The 26,655-nt window shown below is 34.5% G+C and overlaps 2 protein-coding genes and 1 long non-coding RNA gene across 3 annotated transcripts; 2 read left to right on the top strand and 1 right to left on the bottom strand.

The window, feature by feature from the left end:
- Positions 1-224: 224 nt before the first annotated feature.
- On the top strand, positions 225-2,000 carry LOC121764602 (transcription factor bHLH91-like). The gene is made up of 4 exons (XM_042160613.1): positions 225-288; positions 372-1,233; positions 1,305-1,694; positions 1,773-2,000. Exons 2-4 carry the CDS (start codon positions 400-402, stop codon positions 1,875-1,877), a joined length of 1,329 nt encoding a protein of 442 aa, XP_042016547.1. The 5' UTR covers positions 225-288; positions 372-399; the 3' UTR covers positions 1,878-2,000.
- A 17,657-nt stretch (positions 2,001-19,657) lies between these two features.
- LOC121765160 lies at positions 19,658-20,656 on the top strand. The gene is made up of 2 exons (XR_006042742.1): positions 19,658-19,777; positions 20,347-20,656. It is a non-coding gene; the product is annotated as an uncharacterized LOC121765160 (long non-coding RNA).
- Positions 20,657-23,089: 2,433 nt separating this feature from the next.
- LOC121764903 (myb-related protein 2-like) lies at positions 23,090-24,756 on the bottom strand. The gene is made up of 7 exons (XM_042160928.1): positions 24,622-24,756; positions 24,327-24,538; positions 24,061-24,238; positions 23,912-23,988; positions 23,771-23,838; positions 23,339-23,408; positions 23,090-23,259 (listed from the first exon to the last, which is right to left on the bottom strand). Exons 1-7 carry the CDS (start codon positions 24,710-24,712, stop codon positions 23,173-23,175), a joined length of 783 nt encoding a protein of 260 aa, XP_042016862.1. The 5' UTR covers positions 24,713-24,756; the 3' UTR covers positions 23,090-23,172.
- Positions 24,757-26,655: the final 1,899 nt, after the last annotated feature.

Consider the following 26,655-nt stretch of genomic DNA (forward strand, 5'->3'; position numbering starts at 1 on the left):
AATAAACGGTCTATCATTCAGAAATGCGCAGAGGATCATGTGTGGGCCCCATCTCAACAGTTCAGTATAACAAATTTCTCCTTACAGGAAACAGAGATATACAGAAAGACTATTGAAAATAGAAAGCATACAAATAAAAGAGTTCCTAAAAACAAAAATAATTTTTCCATAATGAGAAAATAAATATACGTATAAGTGCTAGTCCCCTCCTAACCCACACCATACTCAACCAAACCCACAAAAATTTCACCTCCCTTTTCACTCAGACCTCTGATTTTCGCTTTTTTGGTACAGATCTCTTCAACTGCACAAAAGCTCAAATATGTTATGCTTTCTTCAATTACATCTGTTTTGACAGTTTTTTTTTTCAGTTTCCTTTTCACAGAAATCAACAGAAAGATGTATCATCAGGAAAATGGCGATTTCGATCAAAGCAGCATTTCACACGGAAGTGGAATGACTCAAGCTGAGAACGCTTTCTCCCAAAACCATTTCTCAATGGAGGAGCAATCCTACCCCCAAAACGACGTCGCTGCCGCCGTCGCAGCGGCGTCGGCTCTGGAGATGGAGCTTCAGCAGCAGCTCGAGATCGAGCAGTGCTACACCAACAAAACCGGCGCCGAGATCCCCCACGATTCCTCAAACTGGCAAGAGATGGCCGGATTCAACGCCGAGAACGGCCACTACCACCACCAATCGCAGAATCCGGCAGCCGATTTCAACCAAATGTACGCCGCCGCATCTTCCATGGTTGCCGACGCCCCCGATTTGCTCAACATATTCCCCCTCCCGCGCCCGTCTCTCATCCCCAATTTCTCGCAGAAATCCCCGGCTTTCCTCGCCTCGCTGGGGCTGCTCGGAGACGTCAACGTCAGCCCCTCCGCCGACGGCTCCTCTGCCTCCAGCGGCGTCCTCTACGATCCTCTCCTCCCGCTGAATCTCCCCCCTCAGCCGCCTCTCCTCAGAGAGCTCTTCCACTCTCTCCCCCACGGCGGTGGGGTTTACTCGCTCGGCGGAGGTCTATTCACTAACGGCGTTGATGAGAGAGAGCCAAACGTCGGTCTGTACCAAAACGGCGTGGATCGTGTCTACGAATTCAACGCGGCCGAGATCGGCGGTAAAAATCGAGACGGAATCAAAGACGCGAAGCATTTCGCGACGGAGAAGCATAGGAGAGTGCTGTTGAATGATAAATATCAAGCTCTCAGATCCTTGGTTCCTACTCCAACTAAGGTATGAAATCAATCGATTGATCTCATCAAATTGAGTACAATTCAACTAATTAATTGTGGTTTGAATTGAAGAATGACAGAGCGTCGATCGTTGGCGACGCGATCCGGTACATCGACGAGCTGAAGATGACGGTGGCGGAGCTGAAAGGTTTGGTGGAGAAGAAGAGATGCGCGAGGGAGAGGCTGAAGCGGCCGAAGATGGAGGAGCATGAAGGAGAATCGAAGTGCGTGGGAGACATGAACGGATCCTCGCTAAGGAGCTCGTGGCTGCACAGGAAGTCGAAGAACACGGAGGTAGATGTGCGGATCATCGACGACGAGATCACCGTGAAGCTGGTGCAGCAGAAGAGGATCAACTGCCTGCTCTTCGTCTCGAAGGTGCTTGACGAATTGCAGCTCGATCTCCACCATGTTGGTGGTGGACTAATTGGGGATTACTACAGTTACCTTTTCAATTCCAAGGTTCAATCCGTTGCTATTTCATTTGATTCAACCACTTTTTTCTTTCTCTATAGTAATCAATCGCTTGATGATGTGCAGATTTGCGAGGGTTCGATCGTGTACGCGAGCGCAGTGGCGAACAAGCTTATCGAGGTTGTGGACAAGCAGTATGCAGCGGTTCCACCGCCGGCAGGTAGCTATTGAGCTGACGTTGGAAATTAGTTTTAACTAGTTGATCTGTAGCTAGAAAATCTTACTTCAACATTATAACATTAATTCATGCTTGTAATAGTTTAATGCACAAATGGCTAAACATCTTTACTTTGATTATGTCTCTCTACCTAAATTAATGTGTTTCTTTTCAATTACTACAACCTACTGATTCAATGCTTCATTTTTCCTAATAAAATTAAACGATCGAGGCCGTAGAATAGCTCACTTGATAAGATATATAGTTCGCCTTCAATCAATGTGCAAAATGCTTAAACACCATAAAACACAGGTGATGGCCAAAAAATTTGGTTGATTAATGTTGATAATGTAAAATAAAAATAATTGACTACTATACATAATACTTACTAATCTACTATTTATATTCTTATAACATAGTATCATACTAATATTTATTAATTAATTTACAAGTAGTTTGCTTGTATAACAATCCCTCCCGAGCATATATCAACTAGATTAAAATTACAAACAAGACTAAAATGTATAAATAAGATAATTTAATACGAATAATAATAGTGATTACGATGACAATTATTGATCACGGACAATGGATCAGAAAAGCAAATTGTACCTTTATTTGATCATTATTCATTTCTTGAACGAGAAATGATTTGTAATGGTTTATATATAGTTATATAACTATATATAGACATAGCTTTATTAAGTAAAACCACTATTAAGTGAATATATTATTCTTATTGGCAACATGTATCATCGTAACTATTGTAGTACTTATAAGAGTACAAATATATTCTTATCTACGCTACTTAGTTTGAAGAGTTACTTTTCTTCCATTTTCATTCTCATTCTTCATTCAGAAAACCTATTAGCGACTCTCGCAGCTAGTTGAAAGAGACCTATTTCTCGTCTCATCTAAATTATACACATCATCGTTGACTAAGATCATAAATAATAATTTATTCTAACATTTTTATGCTCAAAACTAAGATAGTAACTACATAGACAAAAGAGAAGATCGGAGTACTCATAAGTAACCACAACCAACCCAAATAATAATAATAATAATAATAATAATAATAATAATAATAATAATAATAATAATAATAATAATAATAATAATAATAACACATTGCAGAGAAGATAGCAAAAAATCAATATCCCACTTATTTAGTTGATGTTTAATCATTCTTCTAATTCAAGCTTTGAAAAATATTGATGTACAATTATTTAATGGTGCGAATCTTAGCGTAGCAGCAATAAAATTACATTTATCGGAGGTGAAAATCTCAAATTAATTCCCAACGAAGTATAAGCTTTTTGGCAAAGAGATATGAGAGATGCTATGTTTGATTAGCGTTAACAGAATTCTTTAAATATATATGCTGGTTTTCCCATCACAACATTTGTGTGTATGCAATGATTGATCAGTTGCAATCAAGAAATTTAACAAAAATTTCTCTTCTGATTCCCCGCTCTAAATTAGGGCGAAATCAGATACAACATTCCAAATATTAATACTATCAGTTATACATATATCTATAATTCAATTCATCGCGAAATTATTATTTTAGCTTAGGAAATTAAACATATTTATTGCTAGGACGACTTCGTTCTAATATATTTTTTTACGCACATATTTAATACTCTCCCGTCTCCAAAGAATATGCATTTTAGATTCGACACGAGTTTTAATACAAAATTGAGAAAGTAAAAAAGATGTAGAGAGAAAATAATTAAAGTATTGTTAGTGGAGAATGAGTCATACCCCCATCAGTTGTGACATTTCTATGAATTTTTTAATAAATTTGTACTCCCTCCGTCCCGCACTACTCGCACGTTTCATTTTCGGCACGGAGATTAAGGAATGAGTGTATAGCAAAGTCAAATATTACGGCTGTAGGTGATTTTTTTTACTAAAAATGAAAATAGTGCAAATAACTTGGGACGCCCATAAAGGAAATAAGTGCAAGTAGTCCGGGACGGAGGGAGTGTTTTTTATGATAAGGGAGTATTATTAACTTGCCAAATTTGATAGTTTAAGCATCCATCCGTCCTAAACAAATTAGTTTAATTATCTACAAGTACATAAACAATTTTCAAATTTTGATTTTGTTAACTAATTCTTTTGTTTTTCTAAAATAAATTTGAACTTTTAACTTTTTAAAATCTTGCCATAATCCAAACATCGTTGACCAACAACTCTATTATCTGGAGTTTTAATTTTAATTACACTCATAATGCTAGGCTTTGGTCGGCAAGAAAATAGCTTGAAAATTACTGCCACAAAACTATAGTATTAGTACTCCTATATCAATAAAAAAATAAAAATGGCCCATATAGTTTTTGACCAATAATTATTTTTTGGAATCCGAATCTGTGGTACTACACAGTTTCAATTATAAGCTTGCTGTTTATTACAGCTTTTTGATGTCTTATCGAAGGTACAAATAACAGAAATCAAAGAAAAAAAAAGTACTCCCTCCGTCCCGGGCTACTCGCTCATTTCCTTTTCGGCATGGAGATTAAGGAATGAGTGTATAGAAAAGTAAAAAATGACGGCTGTAGGTGAAAATTTTTACTAAAAATGGAAAGAGTGCAAGTAACTTGGGACGCCCAAAAAGGAAATAAGTGCGAGTAGTGCGGGACGGAGGGAGTATTTAGAACACGGTGGATTGGACGAAAGCAGCAGTATGAGTATGCCTTCTCCCAATCCTACCCTCAAAACAACTAAGGTAATAAATTGCTAATCCGAGTGAGAAGCACAGGAGAGTGGTGGTGAAAGGAAAGTATGAAGCTCTACGACTAAGGTAATCAATTGCTAATCACACCTACATTCTATTGAATTAAGTAATTAAAGTATGATGTTGGTGAGTGAAGATTGACAGAGCGTCGATTTATTTCTTAGTGAAATGGCAAAACTAGTTTTTGTCACAATTGAAACGTAAACACATACACAGTAGGTGAAGGAGAGAATGAAAAAGATCAAAAGAAGTGAGTCAAAGTGGTGAAATATTATGGTTGTTTGAAAGTGTATTGCTCCATATATTCTCGGACTATTTTATATCATCTTATTTTCTCAAACTGTTAATTTGTAACAATTTCAATTAGACGCATGAAATCATCAGTTTAATAAGAGTTATAACCAATACTAAAAAAACAACAATTAAAGGAAAATAGTAGGGCGAGCACAAAGGAGATCCAATCGATTGGCCACCTCCCCAAATCCAACATAATATTCCAAATCATCCAAGGAGTACTTTATTTACTTGTTTTATTAAGGGCATTGAAGTTTTTTTAACACCATAAATGCCAAATTTCCATATTTTTATTTTTAGGTTTTTTTCTGCTTTATTTATGTTTTGTTAGAATGAGGTGTTGCCTCTGTAATTATTGCATGTAAACTAACTTTATTTTGAATGCATGAGATGCGTACGTGTCTACTTTGAATGATAAGATACATAGATGGATAAATAATTAAGAAGAACTAATTTACCAAATGGATTAATTAATTTTTAAGTTGTTATCTTTCAACTACATATTTGATTTTTCACTTAAACTAATGATCCATGAAGCACTTACACAAGAAATCGATTCTTGAATTGCAGTCGCAAAAAATTATAAAGAAATATTTTGATACGTATAATATACTAACCAATATATGCACATCTCATTTTGTTTCAAATAAACCCTGGAAAACCAATTCTTCCGGTTTCAAACTTAACTAGACATTTCTGGAGAATTAATCATGCAGGAAAACAGTAGTGCAAATGTGGAAATGATAAATAAACACAAAAAAATAGAGAGAAGAAACAACATAACACCATAAGACGAAGAAAATCCTGAGTATAGAAGATTCAAACCAATATCACACGAAGAGGAAGAAAGTGGTGTGTAGGTCAATTGACTCTGTGCATGAGTGTGAGGACGCAGCAGAGGCGCCCGTCTTGGCCTCGAACCGCCCAACCCTGAACCTTATCCCCTCAACGCAGCCATTCTCGTCGTCGGACTGTGATTCAACCGCATCCTGTAACCGTTTCCACTCGGATCCACCGTCGGAACCTCAAGAAACCCTTCCCTCGCCCACAGCACCATCGCCTCCGACCTCAAGAAAAGATTGTTCTGCCTGCAATCGACGAGTCTTCTCGAACATCATCTTCCTTGACTACGCTGCTTATCGCGAGCAGCGGCAGAGGCGGGCCAATGTGGTGGCTGCGTACGGGGCCGATGCGGTTTTCGTCGAAGAAATCGTATTCATCGACGACGAACTTGAACCCTCTCCCCTCCTCATCTCCGATCTTTTTTTTTTCCACTTCCTCTCTCGGCCCTTAAATCTCAGATCGTATATTATTAATTATCATTTCTTTTATAATTTGTAAGAATTCAAGATCCTGCGTATATTATTAATTATCATTTCTTTTATTCACTTCCTCTCTCGGCCCTTAAAAATGTGAACTACTATTTCATTTTTTAATCCATCTCTTAATATTGTGAACTTTTTTAGTTAAGGAACGTTTTACTACCTCCGTCCCATATTAGGAGTCACATTTAGTGTAGGCACGGATTTTAAGAAATGTAATTAAAGATAATCGGATTGAATAAGTTAGTGAACTATGTTTCCCACTTATATGAGTATATATAAGTTTTATAATAAAATGTGAGTGAAATAAGTTGATGGAATGTGGTGCCCTACTTACCATTTAGTTAAAAGTGAAATACGACTCTTATTGTGAGACGGACCGAAATGTGACTCTTATTATGGGACGACTTATAATTACTTCAATCATTATTGTGGGATACATTGAAACTCGTGCCTTCACAAGTTCATATTTTTAAGGGACGGGGGGAGTGTTCATTTTCGGCATGTCCCAAGGTAGTTGAGTCTGACATTCTTTCCGCGTTAACCTTTAACACATCAATTTTTTAATTCACATAGCCAAAAGAAATGTCTCAACTACCAGTTAATAGCATCACGTCAAAGTCACTCCATGAGTTTGTTGGAAATAAAAGAGAACACCTAGCTAGAGGCTACGGTTCGAAGGATAATTAGGGTTTGAGGAAAGAAGTATTTTATTGTATTACTGATACGGAGAGACCCGTATCAATGATAATTGGTGATAATATATTGAAGGCCCATTCGCGGAGGAGTCTCCGTCGAGCAACCAATGAACAAAAACGGAAAAGTAAATTGCAGAAAAAGTAAAAGACGGAAAGATAAAAGAAAATTATATTTCTTCCATGAATACTTAAAAAGATAACAAGGGCTCATGTTTATAATAGAATTAACCTAGCTTAATGATCAAGGAATAGAAAAGATATGTAAATCAATAATATATAAAATAATAGAGATATGAGGATATTCTGTAGATATAGTCGTATCATAGCATTAGTATTTTCCCCAGCCGGTAGCGTGATCCCCTTCCTTCAAATTATTCTCCATAAAAATCTCGAACCAGTCTTCACTTATCCTAGCCTCGCCGGTGGCAGCATTATACTTAAAGCGCAATGTGGATCCTTTGTTAGAAGCATAAGAAACCCTTCTCTCTTTAGCTTCCTTCTCTCTTCCTCTTTAAAAACATCCATTTTCAAAGTAAGTTATGCCGCACACTGGGTCTCTCAAGTTGTATTCATAGATGCTTCTTATAACTGCCATCTCTACTCTTTTGCTACAATTCTAAATGTGTGTGTGTGTGTGTTTGTGTGACCATATCAATTCTACTCCACATGTGTTCTATTTATAGAAATCATTTCAAGTGGACTCCTTTGTTTATCACAAAAGTATAGCTGAAGATTTTGCTTTCTCAATATATGATTTACAAAAAGTTCTGATAGATTATTTATCATATTTTGGAAATATTAAAGAAATTATTAGAACTTTATGAAATATAATTTATGATATATTAGTAGTATATTCTATTTTAGAAATATCAAAAAATTGTCTGCATTTTTAAAATTATAATATTTAATTGAATTTAGTTAACTAATTGACTTAATAATTTGATAATTGTGTTAAAAAAAATTTATTGATATAATAATAATAATAATCAATAATTTTGAAATTACATGAAATTTACTTAATAAATTATTGATAAAAAATCATTATTAATATTCATAATTCTAATAATAATTTACTTATATAATAATAACAATAACAATAACATTAGTTTACTATAGTCTTAGGAAATAGTAATATAATAGAGGATTATGGTTCCTCAAATATGATTCCACAAATAGAATTTCTTATTGATTATTTATCATGATTTGGAATTGTTAAACAAATTGATAAAAATTTCCATACCCCCTCCGTCTGGTTTTAAGAATCATATACTCCCTCCGTCCCACAAAAGATGTCACACTTATGGGACGACACGTGATTTTAGGAGGTTTTATTTTGTGTGGTAAGTGGAGAGATAAAATATAATTTTTATATTGATGTGAGAGGAATTTTTTTCAAAAATAGAAATGTGACATCTTTTGTGGGACGAACTAAAAAGGAAAGTGCGACATCTATTATGTGACAGATGGAGTAGTTTATAATAAAATGTGAGTGAAAATAAAATAATGGAATATGTGGTCTACTACTAAAAATTATTTTTAAAAAATGAAAAATTTTCAGGGATGGACAGAATGAAAATAATTGACAAAATTTTTAAAGACGGAGGGAGTAGAGGATTATAATTTTACAAAATAAGATTTTAAAAAATAAATTTGCAATTGATTATTTATCAAATATTGGAAATATTAAAAAATATATTAAAATCTTTATACAATTATATTAATCATTTAACTGAATACAGTTAACGACATAATAAATTAAATAATTTATGTAATAATTAAAATAAGATTGTAAAATAATTTTTTTAATGGTGAAAACAAATATCAATAATTTTGAATTACATCAAAGTTTAGGTAATAAAATTATGATCAAGACCATAATAATCATTATATTATGATTTTGTATTAGAATTCACAATTTTGGTAATAATTTATTAAATAACAATAACAACAACAATTGTAATAGATTTATTGAATAGATTCAGTTATTTTATGGAGTATATAAGCAAAAACAGATTTAATAATAAAAGGGTACAATGGACCAAAAATATTTGATGCTTTTTAAGTGAATTGATCACATTGAATCAGTATTAAATACATCAAAATTTTATTACATTATTTTATTTTTATGGCAAGCCATAATGTTTGCGATGCAGATTGCGATATCCCCACCCAAAAACCCAATCCCCATCCTTTAAGTTGCTATCACAGTAGAGCTGTAACCATTGGAAGCTCAAGAAACCATTCTCTCCCTTCCTTCCTTCCTTCTCTCATCTAGTGTAAGACTCTGTTCCTTTGATGTCAAGAGTTTCCTTATCACTACACTGCAACTTCTTATAGAACAAGACCTCCGTTGGATATCTATAATTACTCAATAAGAGTCTTATTTTGTCATTTCGGTCAGTCCCATAATACGAGTCATCTTTTACTTTTACTATAAATGGTAAATAGGCCTCACATTCCACTAACTTATTCTACTCACATTTTATTAATATAAAACTAATATACTAAGTGAGACCTCTATTCCACTAATTTATTCAACCAACTTTTTTTTACATTCTTAAAACTCGTGTCATAACCAAATAGGACTCCTATTGCGGGACGGGGGAGTACTTCAATCATTTTTAATCTCTTTATTACATTATCAATTATGTATTGAAACTTGTGCCTTCAAAAGTTCATATTTTTAAGGAACGAAGGGAGTATTCATTTTCTTCATGTCCCAAGGTAGTTGAGTCTGGCATATACTCTAATCTCACACATACTTTATTCACTCTCACATTTTATTATTTCCACGTTAACTTTTAACACATCAATTTCTTAAAATATTATGTCTCAACTACCTTAAAACATAGAGTACTTAACATGGAGTATTTATAGGGCGTCGCTATTCTTCCTCTTGTTCCATATGGGTATTTCTCCTCCTTATTCTCTATTTAGTTTGGAATTTGATCGTAACATAACCAAATTCTCCATCACTTAGAAATACACCAACATTAGAAGCAATAATAAATTAGGAATTAACGATTATTCTTGACTCGTCTTCCGGTATCATGCCGCCGCCTCTATTGGTGTCGATTGACTCGAGCATTCGCACGACTTGATCCATCTCCGGCCGTTTATTCGGGTTCGCATCCCAACACCGTTCCATTATGAATGCAAGAGAGCTTGGGCAACAATGAGGGATGTCTACACATTCGAAGATCAAAACTTAACTATCATCTGTTGGAATAAATGATTGAACAATTACATAAAGCTCTCTATGATGAGTAACCAAGAACGAAGGAGAAGGAGCATAAACTGTAGAGCGGAAGCGTACCTTGATCCATAACAAATTGAATGGTGGAATTGCTTTGCAGCGGCTATAGATCTTCGAAACGATCAGAGACATTCTTCGCAATAGTCTGTCGAGAGAATACAAATATATCGAATGTTCTTCTGACGTTTGGGGACCATAACCCTAACTTATATTTATACATAATATAAATCCATTTATTTTCTATTCGGTCCCTCAGCAAATAGAAAATCTCATATGGTATCTACACTTATTTCCATAACAAATAAATACACTTTAGCCCAAACTTTAATCTTTAATAGATCACTTTAATTGGACAATTGAAAGATAGCCATACACATTAAATTAGTCATGTGGAAGCCCAAATTTCCAACAATCTCCAACTTGGGTAACACATAACACCAAATAAATGTGTACAAACCGAATGAGAGCTCAAATATGCTATCATATAGTGTATTCCCGAACAATCTTATTATTAACCATACCGGCATAGGGCTAAAGAGGCAGTCACCATATTTTTTCATGATTAAACCCATCAGTAATCACATATGCAAATATAATCAACAACAGATCAATTGTGGAGTGTAGCATGGAAATTTCATGCAAGGAGCCTTTGTCCTAGCGGCAAGGAGCTTAGACATTATTGCATGAGGTGCCGAGTTCGAGCCCTCTTGACATCAGTTGTAATTTTCTCCTATCTATAGTATAGGAGTTTATTTGTAATTTCCTCCCTTATATAGGAGTTAATTTTTAAAAAAAAGTGATCATACATGCCTATTTCCAACTGGTCCTCCCAAATCCTTAATGAGACCAAACTAAAACCAAATTACACAAGTAATGGACAAAACATAATACTTTATTTCTGCAGAGAATAACATGAGTTTTATAACTGCATGTTCAAAAACACAATATAGAGCAATAACCAAAATTACTCCCACTGAACGGAGGTATCCTTAAACAACATAACACCCATTTGGGCTACATGCCCATGAAAGACCTTGAGAGTTAGTCCCTTAATGAGCGAATTTGCTATCAAGTGTGTTCCCTTATGCTCTATAGGTATTTGTCCATTCTGAACTTTAATTTACAACCAAGAAACTATGACATAGTAGAGCTCTTGTTGTTTGGAATATAATACTGCAGAGTTATTGTCACAACATAACTTAAGCGGTCTTTCAATACCTTACAGTATGCAGCCTAGTGACAAAATTTCACAGTCATATTCAATAACTAGATGTCCCAAAACAAGTTACGAATTCTGTTGTCATGGCAGAAGTAACTACAAGTGTTTGCTCAGCACTTCTCCACGAAATGGCTCTACAGCCATCAGACACACGTAACCTAAAATGGATCTTTTACTGTATTGGCATCTAACAAAATCATAATCAAAATGCCTAAAGATCTCTCCAAATGATCTGATTTTCTATATGCGAGCATGTAATGATTAGTTCCCTATAAATATCTCATAACCCGTTTTGCTGCTTCCTAATTATACATATCGGGTTATTGAGATATCTCCCCAACATATAAACAATTAAAACCAAATTGGGTCTAATACACACTTGAGCACACATTAGGTTCCCAATCGCCGAAGCATATGGAACCTTCTGTAGTTTCTAAATCTCAAGATTTATCTTAGGGCACTGAATGAGACTAGGTTTGTCTCCCTTTGTCATAGGGGGTATTTCTTTACTTGCAATTATGCATCTCAAATACTTTAGGCACCTTTTTACTATATCCCTTCTGTGACAATCGAAAATTATTTCTTTCGATTCCAAATACAAAAGAGGGTCCCCCAAGACCTTTCATCTCATATTTCTTCAAGAGAAAATTCTTAGTGTTAGTGCAACATATCCTTATCATTAATCACAATCAACGTCATTGACATATAATACCAAGAAGATGCATTCGCCCCCACTGAACTTATGATACACACAATCATCAATAGCATTCTTTCAGAATCCAAATGAAAGAACTGCTTCATAAAATTTGTGGTACCATTAACGAGAGTCTTAATTGAGGTTGTTGAGATTGACTTTAAATGAGGTTCTTAATCTGCTTCTTCTTCAATGTCACGACCGTCGGTTAGCTAAGAATAGCATAACCCGGGGAATTCGTGACTAAGGAGGGATTATAAGAAGCGGGGATAGAATTTAAGGGAAATTAAAGCCAAAGCAGGACGAGACGCATAGAATAAACTCAAATAGGGAAATGCTTATAACAAAATACACTCGATCATGCAGAATCGAGTGACTGTTCATACAAGTTCCGATTATCAGAGTCAAAAGTAAAATAAGCACTGCCTCTTAACCGGCACAGCGGAAACAAAAGAACGCGGTCCATGTGTGGAGACATGAACCTCCGAGAGTTTTATTCATAATTAGTTACTAGCTTGCTCTCCACAACACTTTTCCCTCCCCCTTTTCACGACTCAACCTGCACATTTAGAAATATATGCAGGGCTGAGTACAAAAGTACTCAGTGAACACATTGCCAAAAATACAAATATACATTTGAAAATATTGTCAAGCCATCATCACAGTAACACTCGGGGGTTTTATTGGAAGACCGAGCTTACTAAAAATATTCATATTGGGCCCTTTTTCATGTACTTAGCCATATCTGATCACATTGTGCCGTCGAGATGGTGTTCTCGCACGGTCACCTTCTCTGCCCATCATGTCAGAGGTATCCTTGTGCCGGGAAGGTGGCCACCTTCCACAGTCACCTTCTCTGTCGTTCACGGTCAGAGGTATCCCGTGTACACTAGTCCGAGCGGGGACACCACCCTCACTGGGACCCGAATTCGACTTATATATCATCAATCATAATTCACTTGGCATTAGCCAACAGATAGGCATCATACAAAAACATTTATGGCGAGTCAACATCTTAAAAAAAATCACGAACATGTGTTCGTGTTTCAAGACATATGATTTGTATTTTTAGTATAGGGAAGCTCACCTTGATCGCTTAGTTTCCTTAACTTGAATCTTTCGTTCCGACTTTACTTGCGAACGTACCCTTTTTATAATATCACAACAGGAAAATGCTAATTTAGTTTTAAACTAATCTAATTAAATAAGAAAGAAAATCTTAAGATTTAAACTAATCTATTATTATAGTTATTATTATTATTATTAAGAAATTTCCAAAACTTACCCTATTGATTACTACTTCGTTTGATAGTTCGGTTCCAACTAAAATTGGTGTTCTATACTTTACTAATTATTCTTAAAAATAATAAAAATAAAAATAAAAGAATAGCAACTTGAGTCACAACTAATTTACTTAACCAAAAATAACTAAATTTCGAAATTGGCCTCAAAATACACTATGCATTGAAATGCATTGAAGCCTCAAATTAATTTGAAGTAGTTGGGCTCGAATAAATTGTATCACCCATTTAAATAAATTCATGAGCCCAAAATAGGAAACCCACATACAAAATACCCTACCATTGTATTCTTCCCTCATTTCCCAAATACACAACAGCAGCCCCCCCTTTCTCCCACGTTTTTGCCACTGCCGCCAACCTCACCGTCGCCGGCCTCAGTACCACCACCCGTCGCCGCCTCCTCTCTCGTCTCTCTCTCTCGTCGCTGTACCGCCGCCACCACCGCTGTGGATCCGCCTCAGCCAACGTCGCCGAGGCCCTCCCCCACACTCTGCGACCACTGACTCCCTTCTCCGACAACGCCACAACCGCCGTCCACCTCCTCCAGTTGGTAAGAAAAGAAATCCTAGTTTTCTCTAGATTTTTACTTTGTTAATTCATACATATGTAAGATTCTTGGTGTTTGAAGCATGTAAATGGGTGAAAGTCACGATTTTGGTGGTTGTTAGTTGCTAGGATTTGCTATTAATATGTTCTTTGCTATAGTTGAAATTTTCTAGTTCTTGGCAGGGCTAAAATCTTGCCTATATGCATATGTGGAAAAGAAAAGGAAAAAAACAAATATTTAGGTTGTTACATACCTTTTTTTTAATAGTGAGGAAAAGACTTTACTGCAACTTTCAACTATGATGTATACGTTCTCTTTCTTTTTCTGCTTTTGTTGGAAGTATTTTGGAGAAGTGTGTTGTTTGGTAGGAGGTGGGGTAGTGAAAGTGATGGCGGTGTGGTATATATACGTGATTACAAAGTGATCTGCCATTATTATCCAAACATTCTTCTGGCAGAGAAAATAATAATTACTCTGACGTCTCATTTAATGCAGTATTCTTTTGGCAGAGAGAATAATGATTATTTTGACATGTCATTTAATGCAGCAAATCCTTTCATGATCGAAACTTATCTACTCATTTTCTTTATGTTTAATTTACTTTATTATATATATATTTTTTGTATTTATTGATTAATTTGGTGTAGGAAAGAACTCGGTTCAAGCTCGTGGCTGCCTGCGCTGAAGCACCCGATTTGCTTAGAACGTGGGATGTATTAAATTTTGCTGGATATATCGGACATTAAAATTTTAAATTTTGGGATCTTATTTATTTATTTAAATTTATTATATTTATGCATGTGTAATATATCTACGTGTTCTATTCACTTACCTAACGTCAAAACAAACAACAACGACGATCTATCTTAGTTCGGATTTAATTGCATAAAAGTCACTTATATATATATAATCAAGCTAATAATATTGTTTCTAATAATATCGGCTTAGCGGGTCGTTACATTCAATGATAGTAATTGATACATAAACATTGTCAGAAGCAGTAGTAGGTGACGATACAGACACCTCCTCAAACATAATGTCACTTATTAAATTCTTCCCCCCAACATCCTCAAGGAATACTATATTTCTCGTCCCAAAAATCAGTTCCTTTTGTGGGATCATAAAATTTAAAAACCCCTAAATTTTTCTGGATAATCAAAGTGAGAATATATGCTACAGTCTTTAATTCCTCTCTCCAAAGCGAATGTGACAAGGAAGAATGATAAATAATACCTCCTTCACATATCTTTTAGAGTTCTATTTAGTCTTTCAGCAACACCACTCATGCTAGGCGACCCCGACATGGTGTACTAATGGACGATCACTCTTCCAAATAGAGGCCAAAAGGTCTTTGACATTGTTCACCTGAGCAGTCATTTCTCTCGTAGTATTCGCCACCACGACTAGATTTGACTTTGTTAATGCCTTTGTTGAGTTGGAGCTCAACATCAGCCCAAAATATTTTAAACTTGTCTAGAACCTTGGACTTTTGATGGATTGAATATAGGTACTCATAATGAGAACAATCGTCTATGATTGACATAAAATATTGTTCAGCATTCCAAGAATCTGAAGGGAATGATCACAAATGCCCATATATATCAATTCTAAGGCATTTGTATCTCTATTGGCACACAGTTCCAATGTTTGATCTGTTTCCTTCGATACATTGAACCCACAAATCAGCATCTGAAAAGATAAGTTTATTCAATATACCATCTGACACAAGTCTCTCAATTTCTGATTTTGAGATATGACCTAACGTTTGTGCCATAAATTGTTGAAATTTCATTATTTAATTTTTGCCTAGTCCCTTTTGATTTAACATGTAAAGCTTCTGAATCTGAAGTAACATAATTAAGAATGTAAATATTGTCATAGACACTTAACATAATTGTCCACAATACTGGAATTATTTGAAGGAATAAACTTACTATATCTGAATGAACAAGAGAAACCAAATTTATCCTAAGCAGAAATAGAAACCAAATTCTGTCTAAAGACAGTACAATAAAGTATCCTTCAAAACCAGAATAATTCCAGTCTTTAATAACAATCTACAATGCCCAATAGTCTTTACTTCCATCGATTTGTCATATCCCATATAGATGTATCTTTCAACATCAATTGACTTTCGGCAGCATAGACAGCTTGCACTGATAACCTTATGTGAGCAATAGTACCAGAATCTACCCACTAAATATCATTATAGACTAAATCCAAATTAACTTCAAAACAGACCAAAGCAAGAATCGTAACTTCCTTTGCGCACCATGCGTTATATTTGTCACAATTCTTCTTTTTATATCCTTGTCTACCACAAAAGAAACAACTATCATTATCCTTATGTTGTTTCTTTTGTGATGAACCCTTATCCATAGCAACATTCTCAATACACTTTCTCTTAATGTCCTTTACTTTATTTCTTGAGATACGAACCAAATGTGCAACACCAAATGCACAAACAAGTCTTTAGAATTGAAGCTTAAGTGAAGCAACGTGAGACATTTTCATAATGTGCTCCCTTATGTTGCCCTTGCCTTTATATACTTTATTGAGATCAAGCACGCTTGTCTCAATCTTATCATTTTTCACAAAACGTTCCTTAATTTTGGCAAGATATTCACTGGCCTTAGTGATATCTTCAAATATAGTGCCTCGAAAGGCTTCTGGGATGCTAAACCCAATGATCAGTAGACTTACATGATTTGAGTATTCCTACTTCTCGTAGTTTCTCCTTTAATAAGAAGTATTACTGTCCTTAGGAGAAGTAGGTTGCTCAATCCTTAGCGTGTAACCAGATCCATGCAACCCAGAGCAATCAAAATATAATCTTTGCAATCCTTAAAATTTGACCCACTCAACACTAACATACTGTTCATGTTGGAAGAAATTGCAAAAGCAGACATCATAATTGAACAGAGAACAAAGCCAAAATAGTTGTCATGCTCACATTCTAAAATCCAAATAAGAAGGTAACATCTCGAGGTACTGGCACAACATCCATATCAAGTCTTTTGACAGTAATATGAACTTGTAATTGGTAACCTCATCGTAGTGATTAAATACTGACAATAAGATCTGGTCAAGTAGTGTCCACCTTTTGGCATCACACTGCTCACATGAATACTGAATAATTATCACGAATATATGTATTTCATGCTAAATATTAATCTTCATTTTGGCCGACTAATATCCGCATTAAAATACACACACACATACCGTCCTAACATTCACAATAAAGAAGTCTAGACAAGAGAGGTTACTTTTGCAACGTCATGTGTCGATTAATCTACTTTGAACATTAGTAAAACATTACGAGGTTCCGAGCACAACATCCACATCAAGTCTTTTGACAGTAATATGAACTTGTAAATGACAACCTCCTTACAGTAGTTAAACACTGACAATAAGATCATGTTAAGTAGCGTCCACCTTTTGGCATCACAGTACTCACATGAAAACTGAATAATTGTCACATATTTATTACCTCAAGTATATGCGTATCTCGTGCCAAATATTAATCTTCCTTTTAGCCGACTAATATCCGCATTAAATACACATTCATTAGTAGAAAATAAGGAACATGAGATGTACCTGAAAATTTGAATTCAAAAATTAAACTTAAAACCGAATATATACGCTCACAAGCGAGTCGTTAATAGCTTTCCAAAACAAATTGGCTAGCCAACGAGGTACTGGGTTCGCATACCTTGCAAACTCAGCAAGTCGTTAAATCCTTACAGCCAGCCCAATAGCTCCCCAGCAAATCGCAAATCGCTGACTCCTAATGGGATTCCATATAATTTTGCCAAATTCGATTTTAACTAAAATCGACAAAATCCAAATTTTGATGTTTCCCAGTAACGAAACCAATGAAACATATGCCGCCAAAATCAACACCCAAAATAACAACCAATTAAATCTACAAAACATAGACCATAGATTTATAGATTCACCAAAACATGCAATAGAGAAAACCTTCATCGCCGAACAAGAATACAGTTTGCGACATTCTAATACAAAACAGAATCAATGCATAAACGAACACATGCGAAACTGTATTCCCGATTCAGATCCAAATTTGTGTAGCTATGCGCAGTTCCCAAACCTCAATTCTCAATCAATACATGTATATTCATCAATCCAGATAATTCACAATGAACTTTTCAAATTAAACTACCAAAAGCGTATTGACATACGTGCACAATCATAACCTTGAATTGAATAATCAATTCGATCAACTCCTTTACAATAATTATCATTCATGAATTGAAACTATACAAAACATCAATATATGATTGTGCTCAAATTCAAATCGAGACAACTGTGAATTGAAATCACAATTTTTAATCAAAAGCAATTGTCGTAAATGCACAGAGTGAATTGAATCAACAATGAAATCTTTACCATAATTATGAAACAACCGTGAAACGGAAATAAAGAATAATCATACAATTCTCGGCCAATTCATCCTTAAAACCGTCAAAATAATCCATAAAACATAAACCCTAATATTTATGGATTCATTAACTACAATAACAAAAATCCTAATTCTCCTTTTGCAATTCTCAGAGAATCATCAATAGAGTGGCTCTGATACCACTTGTTGGAATAAATGATTGAACAATTACATAAAGCTCTCTATGATGATTAACCAAGAACGACGGAGAAGGAGTATAAACTGTAGAGCGGAAGCGTACCTTGATCCATAACAAATTGAATGGTTGAATTGTTTTGCAGCGGCTATGGATCTTCCAACCGATCAGAGACATTCTTCGCAATAGTCTGTTGAGAGAATACAAAGATATCGAATGTTCTTCTAACGTCTGAGGATCATAACCCTAACTTATATTTATACATAATATAAGTCCCTTTATTTTCTATTCAGTCCCTCATCAAATAGAAAATCACATATGGTATCTACATTTATTTTCATAACAAATAAAAATACACTTTAGCCCAAACTTTAATCTTTAATAGATCACAATTGGACAACTGAAAAATAGCCATACACATTAAATTAGTCATGTGGAAGCCCAAATTTCCAACATTATCAACTAGAAAAGGGCCATGAATGTGAAGCTAGGAAAAATAAGTTTACTTGTTTAACAACAGTTGTTATCATATCATCAACGCTAATATCCCATCAAAATTTATTTCCCATAAGCCCACTCCAAAGCTGCATATGTCGCATTTATTTATTTTTTCACATTTCTTATATCTCGCGCTAAAAATTGGACTTTTGATTGTGGACGATGGGAGTATGATTTTATGTTTTTACATAATATTATTTTGAAGCATGTGTATGTATTTAATATTTTGATAATACTATTAATTTCATTGTTACTCTAATCATTTATCATATATACGAGTCATAAAAATGTGTGTTTCACTTCATTCCATTCTTATCTTATTTATTCCATTTCCAAATCTACTTTTTCCCATCTAAACTAATTCATGCATATCAATTGTCACCTTATTAGTAGGATTAAATCTCACTTTAATAATAGCCAAATTCCAATCATAGACAGGTTGATTGTTTGAAGATCAAGTCAAATTAAGTAGTAGCAACAATTACTATGGTAAACAATCATCTATATACACGTGCTTTTTTATTTTCCATCTATCATTAAATTAAATATTACCAAAATATATGCATTTTATTTTCTTATAAATTCTGAAAATGTTAAGCTAGAAGAAATCATAAACTGAAGGATCATAATTCTACACTTGGTTGAAGAAAACATAAATTGAAGGATCATATTACTACACTCGATTGGTTGCAATGAAGAATATTTCTATTTTCATAACTCTCATGCTTTTTGTCATTCTTTTCGGTAAGTTCTCGACCATATGTTTATTATCAACCCTTATACTAGTAATTTATTTTGTATAGTTTTCTCGATTTAAATTATTTTTCATAAGCCTATATATATCAAATTAAAAGTAATTATATCATGATTATGAAAAAAGTTCTAATTGCATATTTACGTACGAAGAAATCTGCACAATATAACTTGAATTATAACAGTGTTCATTTTGTAATGAATATTATAATGCCTTAACTTTATGCATATAGTGACATGAATTCAATGTTATAATGAAATTTGTTTTCGAATTTGTAAAGATGCAAATGAATACGATATCATGAAATAACTGATTCCTTAGTTTTTGAGCCTCCATGCAATAATTAGAAATAAGGTAATTAAGGATGTGACCTACTAAGGAGTATATGTATATGCATTTATAATAATGGATAAGTGATCAATCAAAAATTCACACATAAGCCACATTAAATTAAGGTTCTTTGTTTTAATTGATTTCTGTATATTAGTTTTGTATTTTGATCAAAATTATTATGTGAATATAATGATTTATGAATATGTTATAATTTGAGTAAATTCAGGTAGCGGAAGTGTAGATGGAGGTGGGAAATGTTGTAGGAATTTCCCAAGTGTTGGGAAATGCAGACCAAATGTAGATGATAATCCAGAAAATGATGGGAAATGTTGGCTTTACTGCATCAATGACTGTGAGCGAGGAGGTTTCTGCAAACTTGTTGGAAAAACTCATGTCTGTCATTGTTATTGTTGATCTTACAAATATTTAAAGTGTCACAATTTTATTCAACTAAATATGTAAAAGTGGGGCAGAATGTTACACAATAATGTTTTACCCATTAATAATGTTAATGCATTATATAAATTCTTATCCAATAGGGTGTTATCTACTAATGTTAATGCATTATAGTATAAATTTTTATCCAAGTGGTATATTCACTGTAATCCTATTTTAAATAACTATAACCACAGTAACGAAGTACGTTCTGCTACTGAGAATCTAAATAATACTTGGTCCTTATTTTTTTTGTTACTAACTTACACAAACTTCGCTCCATATTTCTTTGTTACATTTTATATTAGCACTAAAAATACATGCAAACATACAAGATAGATCTAGTATAGCTAAAGGTCAGTACCGGGATATCGAACACATGGACTAAGATTGCAACTGACTACCATATACTAAGCGTCATATACTATCTAGAGACACGGGATTTTTGGGTTTGATTTATAAAGCTAGACTGAAATAAATAAACAAATAATAGAAACCGTAAAAACATATGATACAAAACAAGCGAATGAATGTTGAATTTTAGGATCCAAAACACAATCGACTTCCTTGAATTATGGTCTCTAGAGTTATTAAGTCGGTCACTAAACTAGATTAAACCCCCTCCCGAGGTGAGAAATCCATAGATTAGGTGTTGAAATCAAAGTCCCCTTTAAATCTCTAACATCTAACTCCCAAAAGATCATTAAGACCAATGACCTCACGTGAAACCTCAACCCTCCCGAGTTTTATTGAATTAAAGTGTGAATTATCCCTTTTCCAAGTCAATTATTTCGTGTCTCCAGAGTACTCTAATCAACTCTAACATGTATTCAAGATGTAGCTAATCAAATGAACATAGAAAGCACAAGGATAAATCAAATAACTGCAAGAGCTAACAAAGAAAATCAATCGAATATCTTAACCAAAAATTCTATAAATGACGTTTTACTCGTAGACAAGTAAAAGCAATAAATAAAAGTACAAGACATGAAAGAAATTGATAAAATTCAAGGTTGAATCATCTTCAGTGTTCTCTTGCCTGGATTTGCAGAGCTCCGCTCCAATGGAAGATAGATGAATTATGTGTGGATTGTGGGATGGAAGAATGTGTAGAGGTGGAGAAGGATTGTAGGCTCTGAGATAGAGAATAAGAATTAGGTTCAGAGGTATTTATAGGCTGGAAAAATGTTTATTTTTGATAATTTTCTTGCCCTACAAGAAATGGGAGAGATTTGTGCAATATTTATTTTCTTCCCTGAATTTCCACCTAATTTCCATCAGCTTTTGACTGCACTGCGCGATGTTCGTAAAATGACCATAACTTTCTCCACAGAACTCCGATTTAGATGTTCAAGGTATCCATGCGAAGCTCTTTCGAAGACGAAGAGAATGGTATATAGTAAGCACTGATTGGACTTCAAAATAGCTGGAAGAATGGGCTAGAACAGAGGCTGCTGCACCTTGGCCTTTTTTTGCACCTTTTTCTGTTTTTTTATATCATTTATCAACAAATACGTCAAAGTACCAAATGTATAACATATGCAATTGAAGAACTTAATCTGCATGATTAACATTTAAAAGGAACCAAATCTAGTTCTTAAAAACATGCAAAATCCGTGTTTGTCAGTCCTGAACTTCCAACCTATTGAAGATGAAGTGTCTTGCCATCATGGTTGCACTTTTTTTTAAGGAGGATCGACGATGGTTCCTCATCTACCCCGAAGTGACTCGGACCCCCGGCCTAACGGTCGGAGGTGAAGCGTCTTACTACTGAGCTGCGCTTCGTTGTCGGGATGGGAAGGAATGAGTCAGTCAACCTTTCCCCAAGCACGGGTCCAGACCAGTTAATTGTATCAACCCAATCAAGGGTACCAAGTTAACCAATCTCCCCCAGCGGTCAACCTTTCCCCAAGCACGGGTCCAGATCAGTTAACTGTATCAACCCAATCAAGGGTACCAAGTTAACCAATCTCCCCCAGCGCTTGGGTCCAGGCCAGGACTCAAGAACTCCCCAGGGGAAACTAATCCCCAAGCTGCGCCTCCCAAGGGTCGAACTCGTGACCTGTAGGATGGCGCGGTATGCTTGCCTCCCTCCTCAACCACTTGAGCTAGGGGGCTTGGATCATGGTTGCACTTCGTCGTTGTGGATTTGAGTAATCTTTTGTGCATGAATTAACTTGTGAAAATTTAAAGAAAAAAAGTTGTGAACATTCTTATTAAAGTATTTTTGTGTATTTTACATGTCTTAATGTATCAGTCATCTTAGGAAAAAGAATATTCTACTTCCAACGTCCATGAATAATAGGTTTATTTTGACTTGGTTCAAGTTTTAAAAAATATTACGAAAAGTGAATGGAAAAATATAGTGGAATGTGAGATTTGTTGTAAAAGGTAGTAGTAATAGACTAACAGTAGTAAAAAAAAAAAGAAGCAAATGAGACATTTATATGCGAATAGACGAAAATGGTAAAATAGGACGATTATTGATAGACACGGATAGAGTATGTCATTTGAAAATGTCGGGAAGTTAATTGTGAAAGAATTTATACGATTGTAGGGTAAACAAGCTAGCTAGCTAGCTACATGTTATTCACGAATCGTAAGTTACAAAAATCTACTAATTTTTTGTATTCCACTGAGATTCAAGCATTGTCTGAAGCTGTTTCGCTTGTTCTTCAATCCTCATCTGCAACTTCTTCTGGCTCTAAACAAAACCAAATTAAGTCAGAACCTAAATATACTATGAATTTATGAAATTAGAGAAAAAACTTAAATCCAAAAACCTCTAGTTGATCATACAATTGTTTCTGAACATCTATCTGTAGCCTTAGAGCTTCCACAATCTGCATCCCCCTGTTATAGATCATCAACTATTTTTAACAAAAAAATATGCTGACTCATTATAAGTACTATTCATACAAAATGTTTCAACATTGATTCATATATTGAAAAGGTGTGAAGTTTGTATATAAAAAGTTCATTTGTATTTCATTTTAATACATTCCACCGTACGTGTTTAATTCAATTCTTGGCCTACTTGGGGACAGATTGTATATATTATAGTACTTGTTTCATGTTTTGTACCCCATGTAGGCAAAGAATTGACGCCGTCTAGACACAGATGAGATATAACTTGTTGTATCAACATGAAACAACGATGAGTAATTAGACCAAAATCTGGTGAGATTATTTGTACAAAACATTATATAGCTTACGATTTAAATGCAATCTGCTCAGAACTGCCTTCTTTATCGTCGGGCATTACTTCAGAAACGCGGTATTTCTAAGAAACAAAACATAAAATTTTTGAGAAATCAAAAATTAAAATTTGAGATCAAGAGTAGTTTTTGTTTAACCTGCAAATGGCTTTTGATATGGAAAATTGTCAATCCATCACATTGCATTAGCTTGAGGATTCCCTTTGGCGTGGCCTCTGCATTCAGTGCCATTCCAAAAAAAATTCATCAAATTTATTAGTATCTCTATATAAATATATTCTACTTACTTTTGGCTCCACCTAGACGATCCACACATTCAATAAATTTCTTGTGAAGATCCTCAGTCCATCTAATTCGTTTTTTCTGCTCTTTTTCTGAAGCAGGGACAATCAATTTAGTCCCACCACAACTAGTTGAATGTTGCCTCTCTAACTGCACTGCCTTGCTGTAATAATGTTTTTCCATCTGTCACAACATTCAAATTCATAAATAATTTCTATGCCATCAACACTAATGATCAATTTGAAGATGAAAATAAGGTTTTTTTACTCACACCAATATTATTTTTATGATGATAGTAATTGATGAGCGAGTTTTCACCGAGGTTTCTCTGCTGAGGCTGATGAAGCTTGCATTCTTGAACGCCGTCGCTGCGACCGTGGCTCAGATCACGACAGGAGCAAGATTTTACGAGTGATTGCAGTGTGTCTCTTGACTGAAAATTGTGACAATTGATCTTCTCCGGCAAAGGAATCTGCTCATAATCTGCAACAATTTATCCATGGAATCAACAATTTCTTAAAAAAGAAAAAATTAGAAAAAAAGATTAAATCTTAATATTTACACACCTAAATGAGGCTGCATGAGACCTTTCTGTGATAACAAGCAAAGTTTGTAGCACAAACTTTGCAAACTGATGGATGAGAGATGATTGTTCATCTTTATCGAAAGGGCTACAATAAGAAAAGAAAAAAGAGCATATAAATTAGTTACATAAATAAATTGATGCTAAACTACAATCTAAAGATCATTGGCACCTTCAAATTAGCCAAGAACAAAGAAGCCCACCTGACAAAATAAGCAAAGTATGATACAAAAGTTGGTGTAAAGATAATAATAATAATAATACACCTCCAAGAAAAAGGAGGGTTGGACCAATGAGAAGTTAACACAGACAAGATGTCCACATTTAATGAAATCTTGTTGTCATTTCAAGTAATAACAAAATAGATACAGTCGAAAAAGCATTGTAGAACAAGACAACAAGAAACTATCAACATTTATTTATTGGATCAGGATAATAGTATTAAATTCACTCCCTCCGTCCCGTGAAAATATGTGCGATTAAAATGATACTCCACCTGAATTAATGCACAATTTTGATAAAATAAGAGAGATGGTGAGAAAAATAGTTAAAGTAATGTAAGTGGATAATGTGACTCACATTATTATTAGTGTTAAGTGGGTTGTAATAGTGTGTCATAGTGGTATAAGTTGTAAATAAATTGATGCGTATAAGTAGTGAGTTGAGAACAACTTTCTATAAATGGAATGCTCATGTTTTTATGTGACGGACGAAAATAGAAAATGTGCATATTTTTATGGGACGTAGAGTCCTACATATAACACAGTAAAACACACGTGGTAGATTAAAAATGACCGAACATAATTAGAAAATGGATTCTTCAGAGAAAGTAAAGTGTCGCAGAGATTACTATATATGTCTCCATTAATAAACAAAGATAATTTGTATTTGAACAGGCCCCCCAAATATCCTCTTCATACAACCTAATTTATGAACTTTAAAATAGTATGTCAAGACGATTTTGAGGTGCAAGTGCAACCGTGCATAACGTCATTATAAATATCTTTAATGCCTGAGAAATGGATTACTCGAAGATTAATGAGCGAACTTTAAACAATTTTTCAATTTTAACATACATTCGAAACTTTGCAATGTCAGTACTGCCTCTTAATTTTGATTTATTGCAAAATAAATTTTACTTTTTATACTTATAGAGAGCTTGATATATCTATAGTAGTATAATTGACAATTAACCCCACTTATTTGAAAAGTTAGTAATGCCTAGAATATAGATACTTAACTATTTCAAGTGTTTAGTATCATAGTTAACCTATCATGTAAGCATGTTTTATCCTCTATGGTCTATCCAAGCCCACAGTTTTTTCCTCAAAATACAAGGATATGTATCTCACAAATTTGGTCGGATAGCATTTCTGCCTCATTTCTTGTCTACCAAACAACAACGAAAAAACCCTTATCTGGGTTTCTCTTGACATGAAGCCCGCATTTCTTATCTTACTTTGCAAATCTTCGTATATCTCATCTTTATTATCAAACGAGCAAGTAAATAGTATAGTAAGTAATATGTCATGAAAAACACATAATATTGGATGTTCAGTATTACAAAGATTCATAGTATTTATTAGTACTCCTACTACATATTTAACTGGGTTAATTACACCGGTAAGAGAGCAAATTATTGTGGTGATATACAGTGGCGGATATAGGATTTCAACTCCGGGGTCTAAATTACTATTTCCTCTATTCCATATTAGTAGAGTCATTTTCATTTTGGTACGTTCCATAGTAATTGAGTCATTTCTCTTTTTAGTAAAAGTCAACATATTTCTTCTCACTTATTGTACTTTCTCTTACTTTATTATCTCTTCATTTCTCTACCTTTTTTTCATTTCGTACTGTATTATTTCTTTATTTAACTCACTTAATACAATTTTTCTTAATCTCCGACTGGAAAAGAATGCATCCACTACTACTGAACAGAGGGAGTATTAACAGTGGCAAAGTATTAAAAGGGTGATGACAATAACTACTTATACATATACTCGTTAAAAGTAGT

The sequence above is a fragment of the Salvia splendens genome, chromosome 14 (assembly GCF_004379255.2).
Source record: "Salvia splendens isolate huo1 chromosome 14, SspV2, whole genome shotgun sequence".
Lineage (NCBI taxonomy): Eukaryota > Viridiplantae > Streptophyta > Magnoliopsida > Lamiales > Lamiaceae > Salvia > Salvia splendens.